This window comes from Diachasmimorpha longicaudata, chromosome 7 (assembly GCF_034640455.1).
Source record: "Diachasmimorpha longicaudata isolate KC_UGA_2023 chromosome 7, iyDiaLong2, whole genome shotgun sequence".
In the NCBI taxonomy this organism is placed as follows: domain Eukaryota; kingdom Metazoa; phylum Arthropoda; class Insecta; order Hymenoptera; family Braconidae; genus Diachasmimorpha; species Diachasmimorpha longicaudata.
The window spans coordinates 305172-328182 of record NC_087231.1 but is presented as its reverse complement, the minus strand read 5'-3'; the positions used below and the strand labels follow the sequence as shown (position 1 = coordinate 328182).

The following is a 23011-nucleotide window of genomic DNA, read 5'->3' as shown; positions in this document are numbered from 1 at the left end:
TATAAAACTTGACAAAGATAAAATTCAAAAGAATGCCAGATTAAGAGCAGTAGGAAAACTTTGTTTAAACTGTCTATGGGGTAAATTTGGGGAGAGGGAGAACTTGACAAAAAAAGCTATTAGTCGAACACATGAGGAATTTGCAAATATAATGTTTAATCCTGAAATTGAAGTAACAGGACTTGTTCCTGTCGATAGCGACACTCTCTTCATGTCCTGGAAACATTTAAACGAAGCCGCGGAAATGTCCACTAAGGCTAATGTCGTTATTGCGGCTTATACAACCGCTCACGCTCGTCTAAAGTTATATTCTTATCTAGAAAAACAACAAGAACGTGTTTTATATTATGATACAGATTCGGTCATTTAAGTTAGCGATGGTTCAAATGAATTACCGCTAGGGAATTTTCTAGGGGATTTGACCGACGAGGTAGAGGGTCACGGACAAGGAAGTTTCATTACTTCTTTTGTCTCTGGGGGTCCTAAATTTCACACTTATCGCGTAAAAAAACCGGACCCGCAGTATCGCGGAAGTTAGTAAAATAAAAGGGGTTAGACTGAAATATGAATCGCGTAAACAAATTCATTACGACTCGATTCGCGCGCTCGTTGTCGATAAAGCAGATCCCTACCAGATCGACTATCATGGTATTCGGCGGACAGTGTATCATGACGTCATCACGAAACCTGAGAGTAAGATCGTACGTGCGACAGGCCCAAAACGGCGGCTTGATGGTTTTGCGACTCTGCCCTATGGTTTCAAAAAACCGCGATTGAACCGCTGCTAGTTGGCGCACTGTTTTTTAAAAATTAAGTATTTTATGCATTTAGATTGATTGTTGTAGTTTTGTATAATATTGTTATGCACGAAAAACGTTTGTAGGCCTGCATTATTTAATAATTAATTAAACAACTTAATGAGTAGGGGCTATTCCTCCACTCGCTTAATATTTATTTGTAGACTCGAATAGTTATTATTAAGGGATAGGGAATCGTTTGTTGATAATTAATATCCAAATTACATATTTTTAAGTTTATTTGTTCACTAGATATTCATTATTTTAAAAATGGGCCCTACAGTGTTTACATTTGCGCAGAGCCTCCTGGTGTCACGAGGCGGCCCTACGTTTTTACCGACACTGTGGAATTCTGGGAATCTACGTTTCTGGGAGGGGTTACCGATTCTAAGGGGGCGCCACCGTCAGCTTTGACTGGCGGGTTTTTAGCCGTTCGTATTTCGAATTGAAATACGAAGTTTCAAAAACCCGCGGCCCGCGAAAATGAAAATTATCTGTAAGAAAAATGTATGTTATAGAATGAAAAATAAATAAATGAATAAAAATTAGAAAAAAAGATTCCCTTTAAATTTTTCTCACCCAATTCCTATTTAATAATAATTTAAAATTAAAAAGAAGTAAATGTTTAAAAAAAAAGGTACACAAATATTCATTTTAAAAACTTTCTATTAAAAACTTGAAATTAAACTACATTGTTTGAAATAATAATCTTAAATCTAAAATATTTTTTTTTAATTTAAACTTAAAACTAAAAATATATTTCTTTTATTCTTATTTTAGACTTACAACTAAGGGGAGGAATTATGTGAAAAAAAAGGACAAAAACATTTATTAAGAAAAAATTTTTATTTAAATGAAACTTAAAACTAAAATACAGCTTTTTTCGATTCTTATTCTATAATTTTAAGGAAAGGAAATGAGCAAAAATATACAAAAGAAAATATTTATGAAAACAAAATTTTTATTAACACAAAACTTAAAGCTAAAGAACAGATTTTTTTTCATTTGATCTCTATCTTATATCTTAAAATGAAAGTAAATAAATTAAAGGCACATAAATAAATAAAAGAAAAATGAAAATATTTATATTAAAAAAAATTTTATTATAAAAAACTTAAAATTAAGAATACAAAATTAATTGGAGAAGGGGAGGGGGGACAGGGATCTCAGGCCCACTGCTCCAGGAACCAGTCCTCCTCTGTCAGGTCGGGTTGGGTGGACTCCTCCCCGAAGAGGATCTTTAGCGCCCACGCATCCTCTATGTCGTACAGGGTGAGCACCTGCTCACCCTCAGCCTCCAGCTCCCGCGCCTCGCGCCTCAGAGCGCGGATCCAGTGGGCTGTTGGGGTGTCCGGTCCGACACCTCCCTCCCAGCGAGCTCCACGCTGAAACAGAAAAAACACATTAATATGAATAGGAAAAAATATTTATCGGAAAATGAGGAAGGAAGGGGGTATTTTTAGGAGAGGAATAGCCAGATGGGGATGACAGGAAGGGATTAGAGGGGATAAAGGGTTTACAGAGAGAGGGAGAGAGAGAAAGAGAGAGATAGAGACAACTTACTAGGTAGGCCTCGTCCTCGGAATCCGCCAACCATTTGGCGGCCCTGTCATGGAGATCCTGGATGGCGAAAATGTTCTCGCCCTCCAGGATTTCACCCTCCGCATCATCCCACCGCAGCCACTCGTTGGCCTCCCGCAGGTAGGCCCGCTTCCTCCTGGTGGCCTGCATCTGAAATACAAAAAACAATGAATTAAAATCAAAAACAACACAATGAATTCAAAAATTAAAAAACTAAAACGAACAAAATGAATTTAAAAACTAAAACAAACGAAAAAACGAAAATCAAATAACTAATACAAAAACACGAAAACGAAAAAAAAATCAAAAAACTAAAACAAACGAAAATCCAAAATTAGAACAACAAAAATTGAAATGAAAAAATACGCGAATTTGAAATTTTAAAACGCGAAACGTATACCCACGACGGGTCGACATTTAAACAATATAAAAATACGCGATATAAAAACATCAAGGACACGTGGACGTGAAATAGCAAAACCCCAAAATCAAACCGCGGCCGCGAAAACACAGAAAATTGAAAAACCGCGAAGCACATGCAAAAAAAAATAGGTAAAAACTTACCGCCAAACCAAAGTGCTCCTGGCACGCTCCTGCACAGGTTACAACAACCATTTTAAAACAAATTTTTGAATAAACAAAAAAAACACGGAAACTGGACACTAGTCGTCGAGGATGGTGATGGTGAAAGAGGACGAATAGTAGGACCTCACGGTTTATATAACTTTCGTCCCACTATTCGCCCTCAACCCTCTAAACCGTAAATTAGAGGTAGATAACAAAGGATAAATGTGGGAAAGACGAGGAAAAAGTCAAAATTGTTCTCTAAACCTTCTAAACAACTAGAAGAAAAGAGACAATAAACGAAAGGATTCAGGGGATCGACGAAGAAGAAGAAGCGAGAGAAATTTCCTCTAGCTTCTACGAGAAAAAAAGGGCTGGGGACAGGAGAGGGAATATTGGGTCTTGCCTAGCAATAAAAAAAGTCAAGACTCACCGTTATTGCAATAAAATTTATGACATTTATTGAAACTTTCCAAAGAAAAAAAAATACAAAAATGCTTAATGAATTTTTAACCCGAACGATTACTGGGTGATAACGGGGTGAAATCAAGACTCTGGAAGGCCAATCCTTCATCATCATCATCCCCGCTTTGATCCAATTGCATCGCAATTTGATCAAGCTCTTTTTGACGCTGCGTTGGAGTGCATCGCACTTCGTAATCATCCTCGCGATTCCTTTGTTCTAGATTCGCTCCCAACGCGACTAGAACGGCCTCGATTTCCTCGATAGTTTTTCGCGGTTCTAAAACAAAAAACAATACAAGATTAGCTGAAATCAATCTATTTATTTACTTGTAGGGGTTGAGGCCGCGAAATTCAATGATCCATGCTGAGCATCTTCACCCTCGCGTTCCAGGATTAAATTGATAACTGATGGAGTGCTGGGAATGATCTCGATCGATAAATCCAATTCCATCATGGTCTCAGGGATGATATCCTTCGATGTGCTGTCCTTGGATCGATTTTTTTCTGATTCGCGAGCTCTAAATTGTCTTTGTTTTTCCTTAGCTAGTTCGCGACGTTTTTCGCGAGCGATAAAGTCGGCCTTCTTTTTTTCCGCGAGTTTTAAACGTTTTTCGCGAGTCTGTATTTTTTTCAGATCCTTTTTCTTATCAATGTAGTTCACTTGATTGAACACATCAAGATCTTTTTCTAGCATATTAATCCACAACTTTTTTTCTTCTGTGCTCACTTGCACGATTTCACTTTTTTTTTTATTATTGACTTTCAGGATTTTAGAGGCCCTTTGAGTGCTGCCAGGTGATTTATGACTCAATCGTTTGGTTGAGTTTTTCTTCTTCTTTTCAACCGTTTGAAGGTCAAAGTCAATATTTATGACAGGACCTGTCTTGGAAATCTCATGTCGTTGGAGTTTCACTTTTTTCACTATTTTTTCAATTGATTTTTTCTCATCACTGTTATACTTCACTACACTATCACTTATTATCTTAATTCCATTTTTATTCGCGTTGATTCCACAATATTTAGATTTTTTAGGTTTAAAAGTTCCAGGCTGATAACCTGATTGATAACTGGATTTTGGAGATGAGTTCACTTGACTTGATGTCATTTTGACGTAAAAAACGCAAATGCAGTACAATGATCTCACTGGGGTCCTTGATGCATCCCTAGTTTAGAGGAGGGGCTAAGTTTTCCACACTTTTTGAAAATTTGGCCTTGGTGGGAGGTGCTTTGAATAGCTGATGAGGAAGGATGCTCGAGTTTTCCTTTTTTCGCCCCCCACTTGTTTTGCATTTGTTGGCTATTGAAAGGAAAGGTCAATGATTGGACCATTTCCTTTCTTGTAGACCAATGTCTCCTCCCCCGCAGGGAGATAATATTCTTCCTCACACACCCTAAAAAAGTGGTACCAATAGAGTTTTTCCCCCACTCTTGCTTTGCATAATCTTGTGTGTTCTATGCAGTCGAAAAAACCATTTGACTTCGACATTTTATATAATAAAACATCACTATTATGCACAATTGCTTTAGTAACCACAGCCAAAGTTTTTGCATTTTTCGCACATTTCCTTTCATTTAATAAATTCGCGATTGCAATGCTTCTCAGTGATGGAGGATTATATCTCATTTGAAAATTTGATTCGATTTTTCTATTAGATTCTGCAGGTTCTTCATTGTAACATACTTTAAATGTCGTACACATGTCTATGCTCTCATCTTGAGAGTGTAATTTATCCCTGCGATATCTGATATGGATTTTATTCCATGTCTCACCAAGGAATTTATATTTACATACGCAAGAAGGATCAACAAGGAAATCTTCCACTTCGCATTCCAATCCTGACCCTATCGCGATTTTCCACGCTTTTGTTGGAATGCACATGTCATCACTATCTTCACTGTCTAGGTAATCATCATCAGTATATTTATCAATACATACGCGTACCCTTTTCTGGCGAAATTGAGGCTTTTGTCGTCCCTCATACCATTTGCGATCCGCGAGATATTTTTTAAGGGACTCTAAAGCGTAAGTTTCAAAGTTTTTACACATTTTTACTATTGCAATGCCTTTTAACGAATGACAACAAACGCGTCACTCGATTTAACAAAAAAAATCGGTATAGGAAGGTTCCATGGTAAGAGTGGGGGTACCGCGCAACATACAAAAACCGCGAAAGTGGGGCGCATGTGTGACGCCGCCGCCGCAGAACTCCCTGCGGTGGGGGATAATGTGTGACGGTTATAGGTCTGTCATGCGTATAGTGGGGAATTCTGTCCCCTCCACTCTCATACGTAGCGCTATAAAACGCGGGTGCTCGCGGTGGATTTGATTCAGTCATCCTGATTTCATCCATTCATTTTTTCAACATGGAAAGTACCCAACAAAAGGGATTCAGTGATGCTGAACAGCATGTGCTATTGTCTCAAGTTATATCTGTGAATAGATCAGAGACAAAACAAATTCGTGTCGGCTTAAAAGTTACGTGTTTCGGTCAATTCGTCCCGGTTGTGCAATTTATGGGCGTACGCCCGAAACGCGCCATATTGTCAATGACACGAGAAGAATGGACCCTTTTTTTCAACGATTTGGATGCTGTAACCGATTACTTTGACCCTGAGAAGTTTCACCCAAAGATCAACCACAATGTACCTGCAAATGAATTTGGGGCCATAAACGTGAAATTCCACGGCAGTTTTGAAAATCCCTGCGTGACCTTTGTTCGCAATGATGATGCAAATCAACCTCCCATAATGATGATGGGGCAGAGCATCATTACATTGAAAAACAAGGCTGCATGGATTTCTCAGTGGCTGGATTTCTTAGAGACATTGCCTCTCAAGGAATATAAGGAATCGCTTGTACAATCAATTAGAGGCATTGCTATGAATTATATGGAATATAATAGAATGCCTGCCACGGAGGATCTTCATCATCGCATACGCGTAAATTTCGAGGAAATGTATCTCATGGCTCGCGATGATCTTCGACGTACAATACCCCACGAAAATCTCGGATATTTGTACCAATTATTTGGCGAATTATTCCATAATTGTTTCAATTATTTGGATAAATTCGCGGGAGGGGCTTACAGAATGCCCTCATATTGAAAAAACCATACACATGTTATGTTTGATAATATTTTATTTCTTAAAAATTAAATATTTAAACAATGTCTGGCGAAGTCGAGCAAGCAAAATGCTTCGATTTCCCAACTTCGGACATTGGCCTCATCCACAGAATGCGATGATCAAAGCCCAAATAGTGCGACGCCAACATCGAACCATCCGCACACGGGCATTGACCGCAAACGCATTTCCGACCCTTGTCAAAATTAAAAATCAGTCTTGTCCTAGCATCGCGAACGATCACACCAAGGGGCGAACTCCTTGAAACTTGAGATACCTGATTCCGGAATCAGTCCATAATTCTGCCCGGCGTTTATCTTTTGTTTCAAGTATCGGGAAAGATAATCACAAGTACGCACATCTTCGTATTGATTATTCCCGCGGTTAGTTTTTGAACCGAATGATCTTGTGCGGTACCGTTGGACGGGTTGCAAAATTACGCGTTACGGCTGCAGTGCAAGATCGAGAGAGAGGACTCATATTAAAACAAACAAATACAAAATAGTGCAAGAAAGAAAATTAAAAGAACAGTTATATAAATCTAAAACTAGTGTTCTGATTGGAGTGTGTCAGCAGCTGAAAGAGTGAGTAACCCTAATCAGGCTATTGTGGTAATATTTGGGATAATTCATTATTCTCGCACTCATATTTCGCGAATATCTTGTAGAAGGATCAAATTCAACTTGATGTATTACTGTTTAGTCACATAAATAATCATTATTGTTATACTTATGATTATATGGTCTAAAATACATTCAATATCATACAGTTCCGTGAGAGTTTATTTAAGTATTGATCCTCAATCCCTTCTATGAAACAGATGTGCCCAGCACTTTAAAGGTAAGGATTCACGCTAAACAAAAATAATTATTTTATTGCGCGGCTCTGAAAATTGAAGCTGATATTTAAATACAAAATACCATTTCAATTTTCCATATCCAACAGTAAAATTGGTGTCAGAAGTGGGATCCTTAACCTGTCAATTAGAAAGAATTGAGGCTTAAAGTCAGATTGGACAAAATATTTGTTTTTCATCTGAAACAAAATAGCGATACATTGATTATATCCTCAAAATGGCGAACAATACTGTAGATGTAGATAACACTCAGAATATGACAATCGGTCCGGAATTCGTTGAATATTTTCGAATCAGGGATCTGTTCAATAATATTCCGAAGTTCGATGGCAGAGATGGGTCCGAGACGGATTTCACAGACTTAGAAACGGCGATTAAAATGTGCCAAAAGCGAGTGGATGATAGAAATCCAGACCTCATTTATGCCATCATTGGAAAAATCAAGTATCCAGCGCGTGACCATTTAAGCGGTGTAAGGATCGAGTCGGCGTCAGATATTCTGAAAATTTTAGGGAATAAATATAGAAAACGTTTCAGTCAAGCCTATTACGAAAACGAAATCTCCAATATGAGGCTGAGGCGAAATGAGGAAGCTGATGATTTTAACTTGCGGTTGCAGCGTGTTTTGAAAAATGCCAGAGCTTCACTGAAAGATTCTTTTCCTGATGAACACGAGACGCTAGTTAAGGTGATTGAGCATCTCGCGTTGCGAAAATTTGAACGTGAAATTCCTCCAGATTATCGTGCCGAAATAAGATCAAAAAATTGTAGGACATTAAGAGAAGCGTTCGATGCTATCAAGCCTTTAGTGGAAGACGATCGTTTGGTATCGGGTATACATGGTATAAGGCTAGAAAATAATCGATCAGATTATAGAGATAGGGATGAGTATAGACAAGACCGAAGTGGGGATCGTACCGGAAATAGACGTAATGATGTTTTTGATAGAAGTCGTTCACGGTATGAGAATGGTAGCTATCGACGAGACAGGAGTCGCGACAATTACGACAGACGACGCGATCGAGACTGGTCACAGTCAAGACGCAGGGACTACCAACTTGACAGACCTGTACAGGACGATTGTGAATTTTCGGGGTTTGAAAAGGATCTCGCATTTCCAATCCTGGCCGCAGTAAAAAGGGTGCTCGCTGGAAAATCTGGTGAAAAGTCAGAGCACAATTGCAACTGCGAACACTGTAGGTATGGGAATGGGAGAAGGCAATCGCAGGTAGAAGATTCACACCGTCAATCCAACGGAGACATCATTCAGCGTGAGAACTCGCGAGAACGTGGTCGTCCCAGAGTACGCCTACAAGAAAGAAGACCGCTAGATAGATCCTCTTCCCGCGACACTCGATCCGAGCCTTTAAACTGGGAAGGTGCTCGCTCTCAACCGTCGGGGGCGAGCAAAAGAGAATCGTCGGGAACTCGAGTTTGCGAGCTCCAACAGAGTTAGATGTCGAAACGAAGTTCCTCAATAGCAAAATAAGCGAAATGGCCGAACGGGGAGAACCTCCCTCAAAGGCATGTCCGGTGATAACGATTAAACACCCAGCCTTTAAGTCACGACAAACCCAAGTTTTGGTTGATACCGGGGGGGAGGTAAATTTAATTTGGATAGCACAATTAGACCCCGACACGAGGGTTGACCAGACCGATAAAATCCACATAGTGGGAATTGGCGATAAGATTCTCTCTACATACGGATGTATAGAGCTGACAATCCGGGATATAAAGTTTAAATTTTACGTCACTCCGAAGCCTCCGGGTGGTTATAACGGCATTCTTGGTTTAAAATTTCTGACTCAGCAGTCTGCAACAATTTCGTATTACACATCATCGTTGCTATTGAAAGAAAAATTATTCCACCTTGAATTTTGCGAACCTCCTGCATTAAATGAGTTTCCAATTTGCGCAATTGGTAAAAGCCCCAGAATAGCGATTAAATCTCCAAAATTAAAAAAAGGTCAACAGGTATTCCTACTAGACACTGGGGCATGCTTAAATTTAATATCGAAGAACGGTCTTGACCAAAATACAATTATTAGAAACTGTCCACCGAGATATACTTTTGGAGTCGGAGGGGGGGTGCAACCCATCCTAGGTGTCATTACACTCGAGATTCAAGGAGCGTCAGCAGAATTCAACATTGTTGAGTCATTACGCGAAACCGAATATACAGGAATCGTGGGTAATCAATTCTTGCGCAACCAACAGGCAGAAATCTCATTCCTATTGAACTCCCTACTCCTTAAGAACTCTCTCACCAACCCAATAATATTCTATCAAGATCTGAGACCTGAAGGTCCAATATGTATCCCTCCTCGGTGCGAAATGAAGATTCCCGTGCTCGCCAAAAATTGTACCGACTGTAAGGGCTACTTTCCCAAAACGACAGTCGAGCCACGATTGATCATCCTACCGTCTGAAGTAGAGGTAGACCCGCAGGGTGTTTTCTGGGTAACAATAGCTAATGAAAATGACGTCAGCATGGACATTACGTTGTCACCCAAGGCCGTAGAACCACTGGCAGTAATGATGACTGCTTTCGAGCTTGACAATTCAGATCTGGGGTTCCCTGAGTCCATTTTTGGTGAACCCGACTTCGAAATTCCTCTAAACGTCGCCCAATATTCAGCCAGCACCAGAGTAGGAAAAATTATTCAGATCTTCACTGAAGCAGTGACCATGGATGATAGGAAATCAGTAATAGAGGATCTCGTTTGCGAATTTCCCCAAGCATTTTCATTGCCTGGTGAGTCAAGGCGGCGAAATGAAGGGCATGACCTGTCTCATCCGAACAGCCGATGAACGACCAGTGCATGTCAAACAGTACCGATTCCCAGGGAACCTACAAGAAGAGGTCACAAAGCAAGTAAATAAGCTCCTGGACACGGGCAAAATCAAACCATCCGTCTCACCCTACAATTCTCCATTATGGATGGTTCCAAAGAAACCCGATGCGAGAGGAAACAAGCAATGGAGGATGGTCGTGGATTACCGTCGCCTGAACAAGAAAACAATAGCTGATAAATTCCCTTTGCCCCACATTCGTTCAATAATGTCCAGATTCGGAGGTTCTTGTTTGTTCTCGACCTTGGACCTCGCCAGCGGATTTCATCAAATACCGATGCTGCTAAAGGATCAAGAAAAGACTGCATTTTCAACTCACGATGGTCACTACGAGTACACTCACATGCCATTCGGGTTAAAGAATGCTGGTCCTATATTCCAACGTTGCATGAACGAGATGCTAGGGGACTTAATAGGAAATGGGGTCCAAGTCTATCTGGATGACATCATACTACATACTTCGGACCTTGAAACACATCTTGAATTGCTGAGTAAAGTGTTCCAACGAGTGTCGGAGTATGGAGCCACTCTGCAAGTAGAAAAATGCCATCTGTTGAGAGACGAGGTTGTCTTCCTAGGCTATGTCATCGACAAGGACGGAATGAGACCAGACCCTGCCAAAGTTCGATCCATTACTCACATTACTCCGCCAAAATCGAAACAGGATCTGCGAAGCTTCTTGGGCATGTGTAATTACTTCCATCAATTCAAAGAATGGTATGCGCCGAAAGCAAAGCCTCTATTCAACTTAGTAAAACAAAAGACAGAATGGAAATGGGGCAAAAAGGAACAACTCGCCTTTGAAGAACTGCAGTGGTTCCTCTCACAAGCACCTTTCCTCAGACACCCGGACAATAGTCGTCCGTTCCTCGTCATAATTAATGCTACTAGTGGAGGCATAGGAGCAATCCTAACACAGGTGGATGACGAAGGAATTGAAGGTCCGATTGCCTATGTTTCCAGACAACTAAACGACACGGAAACAAGATACACCAAAGATGAAAGAGAGTGCCTGGCAGTAGTCTACGCCTTGAACAAATTCAGGCCACTCCTTTACGGACAACAGTTTCACCTGTATGCAGAATCTGCCGCAGTGGTGTGGTTACAGGATACTCAAGATCAAACCACACGCAAGGCACTATTCAAAACCAAAATATCCGGCTTTGACTTCATTCCTCACCATCGCACAGCAAAAACGAAGCAGATCGCTAAGGTCTTGGCTTCATCTCCTGTAGTCATCCTGGCGTCATCTTCGTCCATTGTCCCGAAAAGAATCTTGCTTATTTTTCCGACAAATCCGAGGACCGCTCGTTTCGATCTCTCCGGTGTTTCTGCTAACAATTCTCTCATGTGTCGATGAGTACCGTCTAATATATCGAGCCGATTAATTACCTGGTCTAATTGGTCTTCAAAATTACAATTGCCTCGTAGTTGGGTACAGATCCCTTTCATTCCCAACCAGTGTCGTGTGAGGATTTGTTTTTTCTCTAGGAATTTTGTTACGTCGATATGTGTAATCATATTCCACACCGTGTGATAGATTCGCAGATTCGCATATTTGGTTGTTAGGATTCCGTTTCCTCCCTCTAATCGTGTGATTTCCACGCCTGGAGTTTCCGGGCTCCCTGCGAGCCTGAAACATCCAAGTATACACGGCTATTTTGTTGTTTACGTTACGTCCTTCACTCCCCTTCTTATTCCTGGCTGATTGTACTCTACAGTTCATCAGTCAGAAATAAGAATATTTTTCGGGCGAAATGTGAAAACATTAAAATGTATTCCTGACAGAGGTAGAGATCATGCGGGATCCTCTATTCAATTTCCTGGTAACATATTTATATAGCATTTTACAACTAATGGAGCTGTGATCAGGTCATTCAGTCGTTGTCCGTCTGTCACGTCGTTCGTTTGTGGTTTGTTTTATTGTTATATAATGGTGTTATCCGCTGGCGATCCGATTGTGCGGGTGTTGGAGGAGCTCATAGAGACAGTTCCCTTCGTTGGGTCCCTGATTCGTGGTGGTTCGCGGTTTTATGATTTCCCCGAGTTGTTGTTAGAGCCTCTTCCCTCTTGGGTTCCACGGGAAATTTTTGAATACCGTATAGCTCTTACTCTTCCCGCCATCCGGTCTGGCCAATATTTTGGGTTGGGGTTGATCGATCTTCTCAATAGCCAGCGGCATTCTAGTGAGATGACGAGTCATCCTTTCTGGGTTCCGGGTTTTGAGGTTGGGGATTTTGACGTAGTTCTCCCGGTATCTTTGGTAAGTTTTTTTTTTCTCTCTCTCTTTTTTTTGTTTAATATATATTCCCCTTTGTTGTTCAGGAGTCCTTTCCCTGGGAAACCGTTCAAGAGGTTACTGAACTCTGGCTTACCCTGACGGTGGAGGGTTATTATCGCGTCCCTCTGTTCTCCCATTCTGCTCCATGTCTCTTGTTTAATCTCCTCTACGATGCTTGTTGGGATCGCGTGGAGAGTATCTTCAGGATGGGGATTACTCGTGAGGTTCGGCGACAGGATAATCTGCGCCTATGGTTGTCGGGTGATTTTTGTCTCACCCGTCTCTTTATTGAGGGTCCCTGCCCGGTGGTGAGTTATCCTCCTTTTTTTTTTTTGGCTGATGCTAAATTTGTGGTATATTTTTTTTTCTTAGGCTCCCCGTATGTATCAATACGGGGATGATCCTCTGGAATATCTACGATATTTGTCCGGGGATCCTACTCTCGGGGAGGAGATTGTCGATGTGTACGACTGGTTTGCCTTCTTTGAGTATGTTCGTGGGGATGCTTTTGTATGTGTTTATTTTCTTTTTCTATTTGTCTCTCCTGATCATGATCCTCGTTTTTGCCAATCTTTTTATACTTTGTTTTTTTTTTTCTAGGATCGTCTTCGCGGTGTCTAAGGCTGAGGGAATCCTCCCGGTTCTCCTGATGCGGCCATCGTACCCGGTTTTACTGCGTCCAGGATTTATATTTTTTTTTCTTTAATTTTTTTCTAAAAATATTTTAATATATGTTTTTTTTTCTGAAAATTTCATTGTTGTTTTTTTCTTTCCCCATCCAGCTCGTCTCCAGTTCGGTTTCCGGAGTCAACTGCTGCCAAATTAGGTGATGCCTCTTCTTCAATTATGGTGAGTTAGTATTTTATTTTATATCTTTTTTTTTTTATTTTTTTCGAAAAACGGGTGATATTTCGTCGTTTCGTTTTTTCTAATTTCGGTTATCGGGGCGGTTTTCGGTTTCCCTGAGACGCGCTTTCTTTAGTTTGTCGCGGTGTACAATTTTTGATTTTCTTTCCATTTGGATATTCACGTTGTTGTGATCTAAAATTTCTAGAATACGGTATGGTCCTTTCCAATCATCGTCCCTTTTTCCCGTTCTGGGCTCTGTTAAGACCCAAACATATTCTCCTACTTGAAGCAGTATTTCCCTCACTTTTCGGTCATAATATTTTTTTGATCTTTGTTTCGATTTTATGAGGTTTATCCGGGTTTGTTCGCGTACTCTTTTTAGTCCTTCGGTTAATTCTTGGAATAATACGCGATAGGTTTTGCCTCCGATTCCCTCGATCGACCTTGCTGAGGGTACGCGTGGTTTTACTCCAAAATCTAGCTCGTGAGGGGTGAATCCCGTGCTTTCGTGTACGCTCGTATTATACGCAAACATCGCCATATCTATCCATTTGTCCCAGTCTCCGCTATCTCCGATTTGGGTTTTCAGAAATTCGGTTAGGACATGGTGACTGCGTTCGAGGGATCCGTTTGATTGGGGATGGTACGCGGTAGTCAGACAGTGGCGAATTCTAAATAATTTACAAAATTCCGCGGTGATCTGACTTGTAAAATTTGAGCCTCTGTCCGACAAGAGTGCCTGTGGCGCGCCGAACGTGCAAATTAATCTGCGTGCGAGAGCCCGTGCTACGTCTTCCGCTCGTTCCGTTCTCAATGGCACGGCCAAGGCGTATTGCGTTAGACAATCCTGCATTGTCAATAGGTATGCGTATCCCCTGTAGTTCCTGCCGGAGGGCTCATAGATGTCCATAGACACCTTCTCGAACGCGTCGATTGGTGTATCGGTAATGATCATGGGGTGGCGGGCCTTCTCTCTCGTTAGTTTCTTGCGTTGGCATGTTTTTCCAATAGTATTGGAGTTTCACTCCGTATAGGGTTTTGGTGATACCTTTATGTCCTCCTATCGTTGATGTATGTTTTTCTTCAACGATGGAAATGCGATCTTCCGTAGTCGGCACTTCGAGTAATCTTGCGCATAATATTACTTGTATGTTGGTTCCGCGTAATTTTTCCTTCAGGGTCGTTCTGATTGTTCTTCGTGATCGTCCCGATAGGCAATCATAGTCGTGTGCCATTCTTATTATTTGTATATTTTCGGCTGTTATTAGCTCGAGAAATATTTCTAGGGCTCGTTTAATGTTATCCTCGAGGACTTCTGCCTCTGAGTCATCTTTAATGACCAGGCCAAATCCCCATTTGTCGGATTTCTTTATTTTAATTACCTCTCCCGTTTGACACCGTTGTGACGTCAGTTCTTCCGCTTGTATCCATTCTTTTTCGATTAATACCCTAAGGCATGCGTTATGCGGCTCTCCGGATGCTGGGAGAAAAAATGCGAAATTTTGTTTTTCTTCCGTTACGTGCATTCGAGAGTGTCGGACATTCTCGTTGTCTTCTTCTTCAGAAAGTTGATACTCTGGTGGCTCTTCATTGTCGACGAAAGGGGGGTCTTCTCCCTCGCTGTTATCAGCGTCCGTCGGCGGCTCCCATGCATCGTAATTTGTGTCATCCAGTGATTCTCTGTCTTGACTATTGTTGCTGTTTTCTCCCTCTTTCTCTCGCACATCGATCTCGTTTTGGTTGGCGACTGTCGTCTCGTTTCCCTCGTCAGCTGTTGCGTTATCTTCTTGATAGTTTTGTCGACCCATATCTTCGTCTGACGTTGGTATTGGCTCTTGTGTGGGGTCGAATATACTTCCGGGTTCGCTTCCGGGGTTAGAGCTCTCTCTTTCTGTTTCCGATTCTTCATTTGGCTGAGGAGGTTACGTGTTTCTTTTTGGGCGTTTTGCAATATTTTCCTCTTCTGTAGATATTTCTTCGAGTGGGATTTTTCGCGGTCGTCCTCTTTTTCTTTTAACTGCTGGTAATTTCGAGGGCCGTTTTCGTATCCCAGATTTAACAGGAATTTTTCGTGGGCGTCCTCGCTTCCTTTTTGTCGGGCGGTTTTCTTGGATTTCTATTGGTTGACCGGCGTCTTGGCTTCCGTGTGAAGTCGTTCTAGGACCCTTATTTGGTTCTACGTTTACTGAGACGACTCGGCATTTTGACACGTGTGTATCCACATTCCCTTTTCTGACTTTAATTACGTCGGGCGAAAGGAGTGCGATAACTTCGTGTGGTCCCACCGTGTGATATGGTGAGAATTTCTTGTGCCATACCATATCACCGACCTTTATGTCGACGTAAGCTGAGACCGCTTCAATCTCGGTCTCGCTTGTGTTCCAATCTGTCGGGGGGGTATTCACTGCAACAATGTTTTCCCCCCGAGCGATATCTGGTCTATCGCCGCGCATGACCAGTACTTTGTTATCTGACCATATTTCTTCGATCACACATGGCCCTATTCTTTGGCCACTTGGTCTGATAGTGTACCATATTGCGTCCCCGACCTCTACGTCCCAAATTTGCGCGTTCATTCCGGCTATGACTGCGACGGTTTTCTCCTGAATGACTTCTTCTGTCTCCTCAGGTATCGGGTTTCGCGATAGCGCGTCCGCGTTTAGATTTAATTTTCCCTGTTTATATTTGATTTCATAATCGTAGTCTTCTAATTCATTTGCCCAACGACGTAATTGGGCCCCTGGGTCTTTTGTTGACCTCAGCCACACGAGTGGTTGGTGATCGGTTATCAGGGTGAATTTTCTTCCGTATAAATATGGTCGGAATTGCCTAATCGCGAATATTATCGCTAGGAGTTCCTTTTTTGTTGTTGTATAGTTCTTTTCTGGTTTTGTCATCACTCGCGAGGCATAGCTTATAGGCAGATCTTCGCCTATCTTGCCTTGGCTGAGGATTGCTCCGACCGCATAATCTGATGCGTCGGTCGTGACGACGAACGGTCGAGAAAGATATGGATGTCGTAGTATGGGGTATGACGTTATTTCTCGGGCTATTCCTGTGAATGCATTTTCTTGTTTTTCTCCCCATTCAAAGGGGACCTCTTCTTTTAAGAGTTCAGTGAGGGGGCGTGCTTTTGTCGCAAAATTCTCCATGAATTTCCGATAGTACCCCGCCAATCCGATACATTGTCTAATTCCCTTCCTATCCTTAGGTTTTCGATATTTTAAAATAGGTTCTATTGTTTTAGGGTTAGGTTTTATTCCCTCGTGGCTGACGCAATGCCCCAAAAAGGCTACCTCTTCTCTTAAAAATTCACATTTAGAGGGCTGCAGGCTCATTTGTGCATCATGGAGTCTGTCCACGAACGATTTATATTTTTCTCTGTGATCTTCTAAAGTTTTTCCATAGACGACTATATCATCCATGTAGACAAATAAGCCTGCCCCCTGTAGTCCGGATATTACTACGTCCATTGACCTCTGGAAGGTTGGTGGACCGTTCGCAATGCCCATTGGTATTCGGGTATAATGATAGTGTCCTCCCGTGGTTGAGAAGGCTATTTTGGGGTGACTCTCCGGGGCTAGAGGGATTCGGTGGAATCCGGATACCAAATCGAATGTTGAGAAGTATCTCATCCCACCTAATTGGTCTAGTATATCCGTAATATTGGGTAGTGGGTATGCGTCCGCGACCATTTTTTCGTTTAGTCGACGAAAATCGACTACCATACGCCACCGTTTCTCTCCGTCGGGGCCTGGTTTTTTCGCAACCATCCAGGCTGGGGAGTTATACGGTGAGTCAGAGGGTTCGATGATACCGGCTTTCAGTATGGTATCTATTTCTTCTTTAGATTTGTCTCTGATGTGGAAGGGCAGGCGGAACTGTCGGACTACGACGGGTTCGTCGTCCTTTAGTTTAAATTGATATCCCGGTATTTTGGCTTTTTTTCGTTTTTCGTGATCAAGTTTATATACCCAAGGATTATATCTTATCAAATTTTCTGCCTCTTCCTGCTCTTCCTCATCCAGACCTTCCAGCCGGAGCATTTCCATTATTTTGTTGGTTCTCTCCGACCGGTTTTCCGAACTCTCTGATTCGCTGAATGCTTTAATTTCCGCTTCCTTTGCAATTGACTCTATTTCTTCTAAGTCGACAAATGGAATTTTAAATCGTTCTTCGGTTTCCCGGGTATTGTACGCGTATGAAAAAGCTACACCTTCCCTAGGTTTCACTATCGCATCCCCGAAGTACACCCCTGATTCGATGTCCCTTCGCGGGAGGTAACCGACTTCTGCGTCGAATTTACCTACTCTGACGTAGACTAATTTAATTGTCCTAGGCGGATGGGAAATTGATTCCGTATTTAAAAACGTGTGTATCCCCTTCCCTATTGTAAGGGTGTCTTCCCCGTAGTCAATTTTGACTGCCCTGCTTTTCAGAAATGGCCTGCCCAGCATTCCATCTTCTGAAAGGGGAAAACTCGAATCGACGACATGGAATTTGTCTTCGATTCCTTCTACGTTCAGAGTTACGTACCCTATCGTTCTCGATTTCCCCGGTGTAACCCCTTTAATAATTATTATTTCTTCACGATTTATCCTTAATTCCGGACTGAGTTTGTCTGATCGTACTAGATTGACATCAGCTCCCGTGTCTACAAAGAATTTCCCCTCCCTTCCCTTCATTCGGTCTACCTTTAGATGTACTTGGGTGGGAGGTATGTCCATTACGCGGAAATTTACATGGGCCGTTTTATATATTGTTTTTTTCTGCGCTTTTGACTCGCCCATGTCTTCGAGTCCTAGATCGCGCAGCTCTTCTGGACTCGTTTTTAGTTTAAATTTTGGCTGGTATTAGCGACCGCCTCTTGGTCATTCTTTGGGTATTCTCTTTTTTCTTCAGTCGCGATTTTATTCGTTGGACGTTGTTGTTTTTTTATTAGGTGAGCGGGGTTTCTACAATCTCGTGCATAGTGCCCCGGTTTGGCACATCTGTAGCAAACGTTATCGTTGGTGTTAGGTTTCGTCACCCGTTTGTCTGACTGTTTCCCCCCTCTGTACTCGGGTTTGTTCTTTTCGTTTCGGACTGCGCGTTTCTGTCCTTCGGATTTTGTGGAGTTTGTGAACCTGATGTTCATTGCTCTCAAATCAGCCTCAATCGCGTCATCATCGATAGAGTCGATCCTTCGAATCTTCCCTTGCCCTTGAGACTGTTTTGGTTTTGCATGCAGCCTCCGTAGCTGCTCAAAATCCTCGGTTTCTTTTATTTTTGACTCGATCGTGACCGCGAGTCCGACGGCATCGTCAAAAGATGCTGGAGTCAGGGGAAACATCATACTCTTGATGTCTCTTCTGAGTCCGGCGAGAAAGGCTTCCCTCATATTTAATTTAATGCCGTGGATCGTGATCCCGTAATCTGCCGTCGGATCCGTGTCAAGTCGACTTTGTGCTTTTAATTGAAGAGCCCTGAATCGCGCTTCGTAATCTGTGACCGATTCTCCGTATTGTTGATACAGACGCGACATTTTTCCCAGAATTTGACGTAGGTTTTCCCTAGTTCCGAATGATAGGCGAAGCTTTGTGACAAGGTCATCGAGCGAGTTTATGCTTGTTAGCGCGCTTTCTACCGCCAATCTTGCTTTCGGACCGAATTTTGGCAGGCACTGGTGCAGAAAATTTAGCTCATCTCCCGGCCTCAAAAGTCTTCGTGACATATTCAGGCTGGTGATGAATCTCTCTACATCATCCCCTACTTCATATTTCGGCAATGGTCTTATTGCATTTCTCACTCGTTGATCTTCTCCGTAGCCGTGATCTGCCCATGGATTGTATCCCAAGCCCAATCCGTGAGCTTGTGGTGCGTGACCTGAGAAAGCTCCCTGTCCTACATTCCCGTCTTCGAACGTATTTTGAGGGACCGTATTCGGTCCTCCGAGACCGAAATTGGCCCTTCCAAATCTCGCACTCAATTCCGACATAGGGCTTCCGGGTACCCTTTCCGATCTACCGATTCCATTGCCCCTGTGAAATTGTTGTCCCAACTCCTGTCTCCCCATCGCGTAATTCATTCCTAGCATAGGGCTAAATGGTCCTAATCCCAAATCCGATCGATTATTTCTGTAGGGCGGACCCATCTGTCCCATTTCTGGTCTAAGGTTCCCTGGTATTGGGGAACTGAACGCGAAAGGTTGGGGAATACCGACTGATGTTGGTGCGACCGTACTTGCTGTTATTCTCGACTGTAAGGTTGTGAATGTGGTTGTCGTATCTCCTACGCATGATATTGCCGTCGGGTTACTTGTTGTCGTCTCGCGGTTGACCGGTTCCGTCGGTCCTCCCGTGGTGGTTTCGTTTGACGCGCCGTCCATGTCTATTGTATTTAATTCTGTGTGTGTTAAATATGGTCGCGAGTCTCGGTTCCGTCGGTCGCGTCGTTGGGTCCGACTGGCCAAAGATCGCGGTGTGCGAATAGGAGGAATTTTTAAGCTTGTTCAGTACTTACGCGAGTCCCATGACGATTGTCAGTAGTCCGATATTCATCCTGTCGTCCCGGATCTCGTTTGTTGTCTCTGCTAATGATGATTTTGTTTTTCAGGTTTGGCGCTGAGTTGTCTCCGGTACCGCTGTTGGCGAGTTGTCCTGTCCCTAATTTCTCCTGCTGCTCCTGGCTTGGCGTTGGGTTGTTCCTGATGTTGGTGTCAAGCGTTGTCACTGCTATACTTCCCGTCTCGGCTATCGGTCTGCGTTGTCGGTTCGATTTTCTCTGGTGTTGGTTGGGGTTCTGTGTTTTTATTTATTAATCTCTTTCCTTCGTCGACCGTCCGCTCCGTACGCGTAATTCAGTGTGTTCCCACTTCTAGTGTCACATAATTCTTCTGCACTATCTCCTGATGAGTGCCAAAACTAGTTGGGCGCCAATGTGACGTTTTGAGTGTGGCTATCCCCTCGTTTGGTGCTTTGGATAGCCAAACTGATACTCAATTTCTTCCCAGTGTACTCACTAAGGGGTTATATATATATTTCTGGATGCTACTAGCGGTTGCTAGTAGCTGGTGTATATATATATCCCCTCTTGGGACTGATGGTGATGGGACACTCCTGTGTCTTGTCCCCTTCTGCTGGGCCGTCGTGCCCCGTCCGGCTAGATCTCGGTGAGCCCTTCGGATTCACTCTTCTAGGAGGGGTGTCTTGGTGACGGATTGGGAACAACACAAAATAATCTCACTCGCGGAATGTATTAAACGTATATATATATATTTGCTCTTAATGGTATACACTCCTTGCGCGAGTGGGTCGGTATCGCGTTATTAGGTGTTTATGAGTTGGACTTGGAGCGTGGTTACGAGCAGTGGAAGACCCTGTCTGGTCTGCTGCTGGAAGGGATCTGTGCTCTCTGCGAGTCTCTAAATCTGCTCCAAGTCCAAATCGCTGATCTAAGCAGTTCCACGGCTTTTTGCACCAATATTGTCTTGTGTCATCATTGACGCAAGACTCATACAGTCACACAGTATACTGGACGTGCCAAAAGCCCTGAAACTGCTTCATTCGATCCCTGCTGTGACGTCACTTGGGTGCTGACAATGGTCTAAACATCCGTTGGATTGTTCAGTCCCTTGTCCAAATGGCGTTGCAGGGAGTAAACCGATCCTCCAAACACTGGGGCAGCTGACCGCAGCGTCTCCAAGACACCGTGGGACTGCTGACCAATGTCTGGGGATCAATTCTCAAAAAAACGACGCATTGGCGGATGCCAATACGTCACATTCCTAACATCCCCGAACGATTTCCTAACGATTGCAATCAATGAACATTAATAATTAATTTTCCATTTGCCAAGTATACGGCCAAAGAGGATCGACCAAAGTAGAGCCTCAGATCTGGGGTTTCGGTGACCACACGCCTCGAATAGTGTGAGCCCAGCAGAGGGATGGCGGCACCGTGAGATTTGACGTTTCAGCGGGCGGCCTGTGTCGGTAATCCGGCAGTAGTCGTCCCGCCGCCACTGCCTGCCATTAAAAAAAAATCGCCGTACTTATTGTAATTAAAATTAAGGGATGAAAGGGAGACTGATCGACAGGGAATTAAATTCTCCATCGACGGATCTCTATTTCATCCCTCAATGTTTGAGAGAAAAAAAAATTAAGACTGCCTCGGAAGTCACGGCGCTGTGACATTCGGCGGTTCCCGCAGGTTAAAAAAAATCGCCGTACTTACTGTAATTAAGGTTAAGGGATAAGACGGGGACTCATCGACGGAAAATTGAATTCTCTATCGATCGACCTCCATTTCGTCCCTTACTCTTCAAGTGAAAAACATGAAAACCGCGTCAGAAGTCACGGGGCATTGAAATGGAAATGGAGGTCGATCGATGGAGAATTGAATCCTCCCTCGATCAGTCCCCCTTTTATCCCTTAATCTTAATTATAGTAAATAGTGCGATTTTTTTCAACCTGCGCGAACCGCCGAAAGTCACAGCGCCGTGACTTCCGAGGCGGTCGCAATTTCTTTCTCTCAAAGATTCAGGGATGGAATGGAGATCATTCGATGGAGAGGTTAATTTCTTGTCGATCAGTCTCCCTTTCATCTCTTAATCTTAATTACAATAAGTACGGCGATTTTTTTTAGCGGCAGCCAGTGGCAGCGGGACGTGTACTGCCGGATTACCGACACAGGTCGTCCGCTGAAACGTCAAATCTCACGGTGGCGCCATCCCTCTGCTGGGCTCACACTATTCGAGGCGTGGTGTCACCGAAACCCGAGATCTGAGCCTCTAATATGGTCGATCCTCTTTGTATAGGACAGCTCCTGGAAGTTATAAACTTATTATTCTAATTGGTTATCCCGCACATGCCCGAACATTTGCAAGTCCTTTGCAGGTCTATGATAGACAAGAATTATTGTTTGTTCGATCATCGTTTTTTTTTAAATGAATTTTTCCAAAAAATGAAATATTTCTACGGAAGTTATCATCTTTTTTTTTTAGTTTAGCCCTTGAATATTCCATGACCGCTCAAACGATCGACAATTGTTTGCAGGTGATTGATAGATGATCATCAATCCCCTACAGAACACTAATTATGAATTATTGATTAAAAATCATTTTGGAGTTACTGAGCTCAGCGGCGGCGGAGTTGGGAGGTCGTCATATCACATCCAACAGCTGACGATTTGCATTTTTGATAATAGAAAATTAGAAGCACAGAGAAGAGAGATGTGAATAACATTCTGCTATGCATAAAAAAGGACAGCAGCAATCAGCTGTTGAATAGAATGTGAGGCCCCCCATCGTGACGGTCTCTGCAACGACTTACTCCAAAATGATTTTTACTGAATACTTCATAATTGGTGTTCTGTACAAGATTGATGATCATCTATCAATCACCTGCAAACGATTCTCGATCGTTTGATCGGTCATTAAACATTCTAGGGTGAAATTAAAAAAAAAAGATGATAACTTCCGTAGAAATATTTCATTTTTTTTTTAATTCATTTTAAAAAAACGATGATTGATCAAACAATGATTTTTATCTATCATAGACCTGCAAAGGACTTTCAAACGATTGGGCATGTGCGGGATAATTAATTAAAACAATAAGTTGATAACTTCTCGAAGCTCTCTCCTTCAGTCTATCCTCTTTTTTGC

General features: G+C 42.6%; 2 protein-coding genes across 2 annotated transcripts in view; one reads left to right on the top strand and one right to left on the bottom strand.

Moving 5' to 3' along the window:
- Window positions 1-23011, bottom strand: part of LOC135164605 (uncharacterized) — a 237114-nt gene that overhangs the window by 134023 nt on the left and 80080 nt on the right. The gene's annotated exons all lie outside the window — the stretch shown is intronic.
- On the top strand, window positions 12692-13226 carry LOC135164606 (uncharacterized). The gene is made up of 3 exons (XM_064125110.1): window positions 12692-12828; window positions 12893-13030; window positions 13121-13226. The coding sequence occupies exons 1-3, from the start codon at window positions 12692-12694 to the stop codon at window positions 13224-13226; spliced, it is 381 nt and encodes a 126-aa protein (XP_063981180.1).